The sequence below is a fragment of the Nannospalax galili genome, unplaced genomic scaffold (genome assembly GCF_000622305.1).
Source record: "Nannospalax galili isolate Female #2095 unplaced genomic scaffold, S.galili_v1.0 scaffold634, whole genome shotgun sequence".
NCBI classification, from domain to species: domain Eukaryota; kingdom Metazoa; phylum Chordata; class Mammalia; order Rodentia; family Spalacidae; genus Nannospalax; species Nannospalax galili.
In genome coordinates this window covers 15548-25312 of record NW_008336853.1, presented here as the reverse complement: position 1 = coordinate 25312, position 9765 = coordinate 15548, and the positions used below count along the sequence as shown (strand labels likewise).

Below are 9765 nucleotides of genomic sequence, written 5' to 3'. Positions count from 1 at the left end.
TCTCCCTGTAGCCCCACCTGACCTGGAATGTACTATGTAGACTAGGCTGGCCTTGAACTCAGAGATTTGCCTGCCTCTGTCTCCCGAGGGATCAAAGGCATGTGCCACCATGCCCAGTGTTTATTGCTGTTTAAACTGGGTTTTCCATACCTTTATCCCCTGCCTGGCTCTTTATGTTAATGAAAGCTATTGACTTTGTATATTAATTTTACTGCATCTCTAAAATATCATACACAATCACATCATCTATACATACAGTTTTGCTATAGTTTTATATATATTTGTTGTTGTTGTTGAGACAGGGTCTCACTATGAACCCTAGGTGGCCTGCAACTAGCTATGTAGGCCAGGCTGACATCAAGCTCACAGAGCTCAGCCTCCCTCTGCCTTCTTGCCGGGATTAAAGGCGTGCACCACCACAGCAGGCTATTTTATAATTCTTATGCTTCTAGGAGTTTTTAAAAAACTTTTCTTCCAGCCAGGCGTGGTGGTGCACACCTTTAATCCCAGCACTCCGGAGGCAGAGGCAGGCAGATCTCTGTGAGTTCAAGGCCATCCTGGTCTATATATCGAGCAGGGAGACACTGTCTCAAAAGGCCAAAAAAAGAAGAAAAAAAAAAAAAAGCTGCTCTTCCTCCGGTTCTGGATGGAACCGGCCCTTGCACATGCAGGGTAAGCCTGCACCAAGGAGCCTCTTTCATTCTATTGGCTGCTCCCCCGAGTGTCGGCTAACCGTCTATTCCACTTTAGAGGCAGCGTGACACCGCAAAGGGGGGTTCAGAAGATTGAGTCCCAGCCTGCGCCCACCTGAGACGGACGTGGCACAGGACACGTGAGCCGGTGCTGCCCTGCTGTGTGATACCCCTCCCCGGGATAGCCAGGGCTGCCTCGCCCCTTACATCACCCTTCGCGCCTCCGCCCTGCTCCGCCCGGCACCAGCTCGCGCTCTGCCCAAGCTGTGCCCCGGACAGAGCACCCCAAAGCAGGGAGCTGCCCAGATGGGCTCTGCCCATCCCAAACCCTCCTGAGACCTGCGATGTGCCGCCTCCTTCCTGCAATGCGAGCGGGACGGGCGCCCCTGCTGGCCGGAGCTACTGCACTGTGAGCAAATCTTCCTCCTGCCCTTTGGTACCCTAGGGTACCCTCCTGGGCAGGAAGTCTAAAGGAAGCTTACTTTTATTTATTTATATTTATATTATTTATTTATTTATTATTTAGTTATTTATTTTGCCTTCCACCCACACCAGAGCGCTTCATTCTGTGTAGATTCTTTAAAGTACTTTTGGGTTCCTGACTCCCAAATCCTGAACACAGAGTTTAAAAGGTTATGTGAAGGAACAGGGTTTTGCTTGGCTCAAATTCTCATTGTGGGGTTTGAACAAGAAAGCAGGTTGAGGGGAAGACAGAAAAATTAGAGATCAAAGTCCTCTCCCCCACTCCCCACCACCTTTGGGAGACTGGCCTTGAACTCATTGTGTAGCTGAGACTGACTTGAGCTTCCACTCCTCCTGCCTCCACTTCTCAAGTGCTGAGATTCAGGCATGTGCTCCCCCCCTCAATGCCAAGTTTTATGTGGTACTGGGGATCAAACCCAGGGCTTCCTGCATTTAAGCAAACACTCTGCAACTGACTTACATTCCCCAGCCTGAAAACTCAATTTTTTTGTTGTGTATTTTCAAATATAATCCTTTAAAAATCATAGTGGAAGCTGCGTGTGGTGGCTCACACTTGTGATCTCAATACTCAGAAGGCTGAGACAGGAGGGTTGTGACTAGTTCCAGGCCAGTCTGGGATACACGGTGAGCATTAGGTCAGTCTGTCTAGGCTACAGAGTGAGACCCTGTCTCAAAATAAACCAACAGGGCTGGGGGTACAGCTCAATTGGTAGAGTGTTTGATTAGCATGCACAAAACTCTGGGTTTGATCCCCAGTACAACAAAAAACAAACAAAACCCTCAGCAGACCAAAAATTCTTGAGAACTGGAGAGTTTAGAAGTCATTCTACAGATTAGAAAATTTACCCAAGGAAATATTAAAAGATGATTTTTTTTTTGGTCTTTTTGAGACAGGGTCTCCCTGTAGCCCCAGCTGTCCTGGAACTCACTATGTAGACCAGGCTGGACTTTAACTCAGAGATCCACCTGCCTCTGCCTCCCGAGTACTGGGACTAAAGGCATGCGCCACCACGCCCGGCAAAAGATGATTTTTTAAAAGGTGAGGGAAGGGCTGGAGAGATGACTCAGCAGTTAGGAACACTTGCTGTTCTTGCAGAGGACCCGAGTTCAGTTCCCAGCACCCACACGGCAGTTCACAATCACCTGTAACTGTAATTCTAGTTCCAGGGAACCTGATGCCCTTTTTTGGCCTCTGTGAGCACCAGGTACAAATGTGGTACACATACATGTATACAGGAAAAACACTCATACACATAAATTAAAAAAAAATAAGAACAGTAGGATAAGGGGCTGACCAGATGGCTTAGGGAGTAAAGGCACTGCTATACCTGATAACCTGTGTCCCCAGAACACATATAATGGATGGAGAGAACCCTGCAAAGTTGTTCTCTGACCTTTAAATGTGCGCCACAGCATACATACCCCCTCATAAAGAAATAAATGTAGCAAAACAATAAAAAAATGGTTAAGATTGCATTTCTCATACAAATATAAAACACAACTCAGCAGTTGATGAACGAGTCAATAGATGTAAAAACTGGTTCAGTCAGGTGTAAAAACTGATTCAAAGGCAAATTCAAGGAACAAATTCCTGCTTTGGTGCTGAGGAATGCCAAATGGACTTAACAGAGTCCAAACTGGTGGGTGCCCAGAGGACAATAAGGACTCGCATCTTTATTGTGCGGAATTTATTTCTGTGTACATGGACAAGGATCATCAGCATTTCTGCCCATTTCCTACAACACATCAAGTTGTGAAGCAACTCAAATAAGAAATAGAATAGCCTTTTTAGAACCAGACCATACACATCCTTTAGACAATCTGTGGTGAAATTAAGCAATGTCTCCAAGATTTCACTGTTAAGTGAAAGACCTGGAATTCAAACCAGATCTGTCTCTGTAAGACCAGTCTCTTTCCTCTCTACAGGTAACTTTCAGATGGTGAAGAGTTCTTGGCAGCAAAAACTATTTAGTAAAAGCATCCCTGGTCACCGGACTCTCCATCAGAACCCACGGCAGTTTTTAAAAGGATTCCAAACCCTCTGTCAGTGATTTTGCTATCTTGAGGAAGTTTCTGCCTCTGCACAGTTCCTCTGGAGTCTTGCCAGGCTCGGGGCTGGTCTGAGACCTGGGAGAAGGTTAGGACAGTCTCCAGACTCTCACCTTGAGCTGAGTGAAGAGACTCCTGCAGCCCAGGCGCCCATCAATTCTTGGCTTCTGTAGCTTGTGGACGCTGGTACAGCCATATGATGCCTTCATCATGCAGGCGCTTCCAGACTGTTCTCTCTAACTTGAAGTCATGGTTTATATAAAAGATCAACTTTTTCCATGATTTATCATAGTAGTGATCAGAAAAGCGCTCGTGGCCCTCGGTGATGAAGCCATAGGCGCTCACCTGCATAAAGGTTGGAGGAAGGGCAGACACTGCAGTGGCTGTCCCCTGGGGACTTCGTCTCATGGGCAGGCTGCCCCTTTATCAAGGAACTGTCCCTTGCTGCAGGTTCCTTGGGTGCACATGCATACTTAGGCCCACTCCCTGTTCTGTGCATCCATCCCAGCCGCCATCCCAAGCCAGGTCAGCCCCTGAACTGCTTCTCCAGTTACTACAGCCTTACCTTGTCACAGAGATGAAGGGCAGTGAGCAGCAGGAGAGCACCTGTGGTGGGACGGTATATTCTCCAGTGGATAGTGTCCAGGGTCTTTGACCTCAGAAACCTGTTACAAATACCCAGATCCCCGACCATCAGGAATATGCAAGGATGAAAGGGACAGGACCCCTCACAGCTCACCTGCTCACCTGTTCTTCATGTACCGGAGAAAGTCTGGGTGCAGCAACAAGTACCTGTCCAAGTTCAAGGCTTCCCGAAAAGCTTCCTGGGGTCTGTGCCTGTGGTCAGGGATGGGTTACTAAGGCCCTGTTGGTGGCCAAGTCAGGGTCATGGGTGTGACCGGCATCCCATCTCCAGGTGATGGTAGAGGTAGTCCCACCTGTCGAACCCTTTTCTTCCAGCCACTCACTTCACAGCCTGGCCTGGGCTTTGTGGGTGGGGCAGGAATGAGGAAAGGTACCTGAACCAGGAAAGTTTGGTTTTCGCCAGAGTCTGATTCAAAAACATTGCTTCCAGCCACTCATAGTCCCGGGTGCCTTCCAGAAAGTGTAGGTAGTAGACATCCTGAAGACAAAGGACAGCAAGTGGTCCAGTACTTCCCTTAAAGACCCTGGGATGGGGGTGCCCTGGCTCTACCTTAAGACTTCCCACTGGCTCCTCTGGCCCATTTAGCTGTCCTTGCGGCTCAGACCCTCTTACCAACAGAGCCTGTGGATGATCCAGACTCCATACATTTGGGAAGTGCTCATCTTTCTTTTCTGGGGCTCCCTTGTCTGGAGGCTGTGTGGGGCCAGGCCTATTCCTGTCTGCTCACCTTCCCCAGAGGTACATGCTGGAAACCCCGGCTACCCAGTGTGAGGATGGACTGGACCAGGGAGAAGGCAGTAAAGCCGTAGAAGGATGTCCGGGTCCCCACATCCTGTTCATAGCCTTTAATGACAGCTCCACTCAATCTGTATGGAAAGATCAGATCAGACCATGTTGAGTGCAGGAGAGCCATGTGTGGAGGCGGGTGAAGTGCGGGAGGCAGGAAATATAGACAGAAAAGACGGAACACTTGTCAGGTCTCCTAGGATATCCATGTCTGCAAGTGGGGGGCTGGAAAGGGAGAACTTACCTGAACACATAATCATGGCTATCTATCTCCTGGCCCATGTGCGAGTTGTTCAGGATGCCTCCATTGCCCACCACAGCACAGGTGATACACCCAGAGTCCACAGGGGCGAGGCCAGCCAAGAGCAGCTGCTGTTGGGGCACCGGAGGGAAGCGGGTCACAACCTTCTGCACCACTGGAACAAAGCAAGGGTTCTATTCAGAGCCCTGGAAGGGACCAGAGTCCAGCCCATCACTTCTTCCAGGAAAGAGGCAGGAAGCCAGCCACCCTCCACCCTGGAGTGAGGACTCACAGGACTGATTGAGCTCCATGAAGCCAAAGGGTGGAGCGAAGTGCTCCAGACGGTCCCACTCTCTCTGGGTAAAGTGTCTGGAGTCTAGGAAGAGAGTGAGGTTGGGCAGAAAGACATTCTGGAGCCATGGTGACTTGGAGGCTCTGACCTTCACAGAGTCGGGGCAGGTCTACATGCAAAAGGGGACACGGAGGTCAGGCAGGGAGAGGCCCAGGAAGGCTGTCAGCCATGTTTTGAATGCTGCCCTACTGGATAAGGGTGAAGAAGATTGGATGGGTGGTGGTGTGGTTAAAGTGAAGGTAGTTTTTCTCGAGGCTGGAGTAGAGTGAAGGTTCTAGAGTGGGTTTTGCAAGGATGACAGCATAACTTGGGGACAGCAGCTGGACAAGAAGCTGAGTCTTCTTACCACTTAGTCCCTGTCCCTTCCTACTGCCAGAGAATAAAGATTTGTATCTCCCAACCCAGAACTGGCCACACTCACTCCCCATAGGTTGGTGATCCACCCCAAGCCTTCTTCAAGCTCCAGGGAAGATGCTTTCTCCCACACCTTCCTGCACTGTTCAGACCAGGGTCATGGGCCTTGCCGCCTTCTCCCCCATTCTGACTGTCCTAGGAAGGAATGGTTGGATGAGGGCAGTGTGGAGCTAAGCACAGGGTAGGTCAAGGTACAGACTGAAAGCTGAGACTGGAGGAGGGAGGGCTACCTCTGGGGAGAGCCTTCAGGGCGGGATCCGTGAGGGAAAAAGCATAAGGAATGTAAACTCACCGTCTGCAGGCCTCCCACATCCAAGCTATATTTTTCTTCAAAATCCCACCGAGGTTCAGACTTGAAGTTGGAGGCCTTCAGGCTTTGGCTTCTTTGTGTGATGGGATGTGGGAAAGGGGTAGGGGGTGGAGTGGCCTGGGCTGCCTTCTCCTTGGCTGAGGCAGCTTCTGTGGTCTTGGGTCTCTTTCTCAGCCTTGTTAACAACACTCCTGTGGTCAGTATTTTGCCCTGACTTTCTGGAGAGAGCATCTTTGCCTTGGTTTCTGCCTTGATCTGATGCTTCCTTAATTCAGGCCTCACAGTGGTCACCTTCTCTGCCAGAGTTCTCTGTTCATCCTGTCTCTTTGGTAACACTGCCCTTACTGGGCTGGGCCTGGTACCCTGTTCCTGCCTCAGGGCCTGGCTGGCCTCTGCGCTCCTGTCCACTTGAGAGGTGCGGGCTGAGGGCCTGGGGTATGTACCCAAAGAAGCTTTCTCTCGCACTGACTGTGTGCGGCTGCTTGTCATCTGTCCCCTGGTGGGTGGGTGGGGTGCAGCCTTTTGTAGCAGCTCCTGAGGCCTTTCTTTTCTGTTCTCTTTAAACTGATACCTAGACACAGATAACGTTTGATGAAGGCTGGTGATTAGACAAACAAGTCACAAGTAATCACTAGTAAGCGGGAGAGGTGACTTGGCGGGTAAGTGTGCTTGCCATGCTGGCATGGGAGTTTGGATCCTCCACCCACATACAGAGCCTGGCATCAGGGCCAAAAGATGGCTCAGCAGTTACGAACACTGGCTGCTCTTGCAGAGGACCTGAATTTGGTTCTTAGCACCCATGTGATGGCTCACGACTGCCTGTAATTCCAGTTCCAGGGGCCTGATGCCCTCTCTGGCCCCCAAGGGCACGGCATGCACGTGGTGCACATGTATACATGCAGGCAAAACACTCAAAATAACCAAACCTGACATGGCTTTGCATGCACCCCTAACCCCAGCATCATCATCCCCATCACTCTCCACCTTATTTTTTGAGGCAGGGTCTCTCACTGAACCTGAAGCTCACTGATTCAGCCAGATTGGCTGGCCAACAGGCCCCAGGGATCTTCTACCTCTCAGCGCTGGGTTTATAGGCATGTGCAGCCCATGCCCTTACGTGGGTGCTAGAATCCGACTCAGATTCTCATGCTTGTGCAGCAAGCACGTTACCAAGCCTTCTCCCCAGACTGTTTTTGACTTTTTTATGTGAAGTTGTTTAAGGCATCCCTCCATTTATGCAACAGGTATCAGGGGTCCAGTGAGGCCTGTATCCCACCTGCTCTGTGCGCTTCCCTGACTAGACTTCTAGATAAGATCCCTGTGCTACACAGGGTCTGGTTGGAGTCCCTGGGAGCATTGGGGAAGGAATTCCCCTCTACAGACACTGACCGTGACCCAGACAGATTTCCACGTCCTCAATTCCCACTCCTTTCCTCTTCCCCTTGTGTTCAGGGCCTCCATGTTTACCCTGGACACGTGTGTCTCAAGCCCCCTTTGTATCATTCTTTCAGTTACATACAACAGACTTACCGAGGCCATGTGAAGGGAGAAAGAAGAGTGAGGTGCGGACAGACAGACCCAAGAGTCTGCACCTCTACGCACTTGATCACGTGACTGGAAAGCTTCCTGATTTATCTGGCTCCTTTTTACCTATTCTGTAGGGCAGGCAGCTACTGCCTTTTGCTTCTGTGTGAAGCCTCCTGGGAGCATCGACTAAGAATGCTTCTGTCTCAAAATGCAAACTCAGGGGCTGGCTAGGTGGCTCAGCAGGTAACGGTGCCTGCTGCCAAGCCTGACGATCTGAGTTGGATCCCTGGGGACCCACATGGTGGAAGGAGAGAACTGACTTTCCCAAGTTGTCCTCTGACCTCCACATGCATACCTTTCATGGCGTATGTGTCCACACACACACACACACACACACACACAAAGATAAAAAAAATTAAGATGCAGGCGGTGGTTAGCTGTCATGTGAGTGCTGGGAACCAAATTTGGGTCCTCTGCAAGAGCAGCCAGTGTTCTTTTTTTAAAAAATATTTTATTTATTTTATTTTATGTGTACGCGTGTATTGCCTGCATGTAGGTAAGTGCACCCGTGTCGTGCAATGCCCACGGAGGACAGATGAGACTGTAGGATCCCCTGGAACTGGAGTTACGGACAGTTGTTAGCTGCCGTGTGGGTGCTGGGATTTGAACCCAGGTCTTCTGTACGAGCAGTCGGTGTTCTTAACCGCTGAGCCATCTCTCCAGACCTTTTGTTGTTTTGTTAGGCAGCGTTTTATGTATCCTAGGCTGACCTCAAACTTATGATGCGACCAAGGATGATGTTGAACTTCTAATCCTCCTGCCTCCACCTCCCCTGTACTGTGATTACAAGATAGCACCACAATGTCCTGTTTATGTGGTGCAAAGAATCCTATTAGGGAAGCACTGTACCAAGGGAGCCACATCCCCAGCCCAAGTGGAGGCTCTTTTATATTGCACAGCTCACACCATATTGCACCCCTCTTTGGAGCCCATTTAGAGGTAAGAGTGGCCCAGCCCCTCTCTGAGGGACAATCAGATTGCTTAATGACTTGTTTACATTTTATAGGAGGTCATAGCAATGACCCAGGGAGTGAAGGCATTGTATAACTAAGTTTAGCTTAATTCTCTATAATTAAATGAACCTGTACTTGCCAGGCATCTCTCCGTGCGTATGTACACAGGCTTCTCCTTTTTCTCATACACGGAACTTGCTGAATGCTTAAACTGTGTTCAGATGTTGAACGCTCTCTATGTATTCGTTCAGATTCCAAGAGACTCTGACTTTGTACATGGGTTGGGCTGGGGTTAAGAATTAATAATTCTGATATACTGGAGAAATAAATGTTGGCGATTTTGCACCTGAAAATAAACGTATTAGATGCCGGGTGTGGTAGTCCTTGCTTTTAATCCCGGCATTCGGGAGGCAGAGGCAGGTGGATCTCTGTGAGATCAAGGTCAGCCTGGTCTACACAGTGAGATGCTATCAAAAAGAATTGTACTAGCACTCAGGAGGCAGAGGCGGGTGGATCTATGAGTTCGAGGCCAGCCTGGTCTACATAGTGAGTTCCAGGACAGCCAGGACAACATAGTGAGACCCTGTTTCAAAAAAGAAAGTAAAGAGAAAGTGAGAAAAATGCCTGGTCTCCACACCTATGCTAAAGTATCAGGGGCTGGAGGTACTGTAGCTCAGCCGTAACACACTTGCCTTGGATCTGATCCCCAGTCACACACACACACACACACACACACACGCACACACACACAGAGGAGAGGAAAATTATCATTAACGTGGACACTTTGTTTTATTTTTACTTTTTTTGTTTGTTTTTGAGACAGGTTTTCTCGTAGCCCCATCTGGCCTGGAACTTGCTATGCAGACCAGGCTGGCCTCAATCTCACAGAGATCCACATGTATCTGCCTCCTGATTTAAGGCATGTTCTACCATGTCCAGCTTCGCCCCTCACCCAGACATATATGTTAGTACAAGAGCTAAAAAGACTAGAAAAGATCTTGAATAAGGGTCATTGGTGTCCAGAGGACTCGATCAAGGATCACCCTAACCAGATAAGAAAATATTTCAACAAAACAATAGCAATTGACCTGAACTCAATCCTGGGCACCCACATAATAGAAGGACATATACAAGTTTTCCTCTGGCCTCCATGCCCTCATTCAGGCACACCTATGCAAGCAAACACACAAATAAATACATGCAACTTAAAAATAGTAATAGCCGGGCGTGGTGGCGCATGCCTGTAGTCCCA

The 9765-nt window shown here is 49.3% G+C and overlaps 1 protein-coding gene across 1 annotated transcript; it reads right to left on the bottom strand.

Annotated features, from left to right (window-relative positions):
• Positions 1-3361: 3361 nt before the first annotated feature.
• Positions 3362-6462, bottom strand: St6galnac1 (ST6 N-acetylgalactosaminide alpha-2,6-sialyltransferase 1). The gene is made up of 8 exons (XM_029562737.1): positions 5956-6462; positions 5190-5358; positions 4901-5072; positions 4598-4736; positions 4244-4347; positions 3972-4061; positions 3790-3889; positions 3362-3569 (listed from the first exon to the last, which is right to left on the bottom strand). The coding sequence occupies exons 1-8, from the start codon at positions 6460-6462 to the stop codon at positions 3378-3380; spliced, it is 1473 nt and encodes a 490-aa protein (XP_029418597.1). The 3' UTR covers positions 3362-3377.
• Positions 6463-9765: the final 3303 nt, after the last annotated feature.

Excerpts from the sequence above, each read along its gene's own strand:
- St6galnac1 (XM_029562737.1), bottom strand. The coding sequence starts at position 6,462 with ATGACAAGCAGCCGCACACAGTCAGTGCGAGAGAAAGCTTCTTTGGGT. Across the intron at positions 4,737-4,900 it reads AGCCATGATTATGTGTTCAG|ATTGAGTGGAGCTGTCATTA; the intron begins GTAAGTTCTCCC and ends CTTTCCATACAG. Across the intron at positions 4,348-4,597 it reads AGCATGTACCTCTGGGGAAG|GATGTCTACTACCTACACTT; the intron begins GTGAGCAGACAG and ends CTTTGTCTTCAG.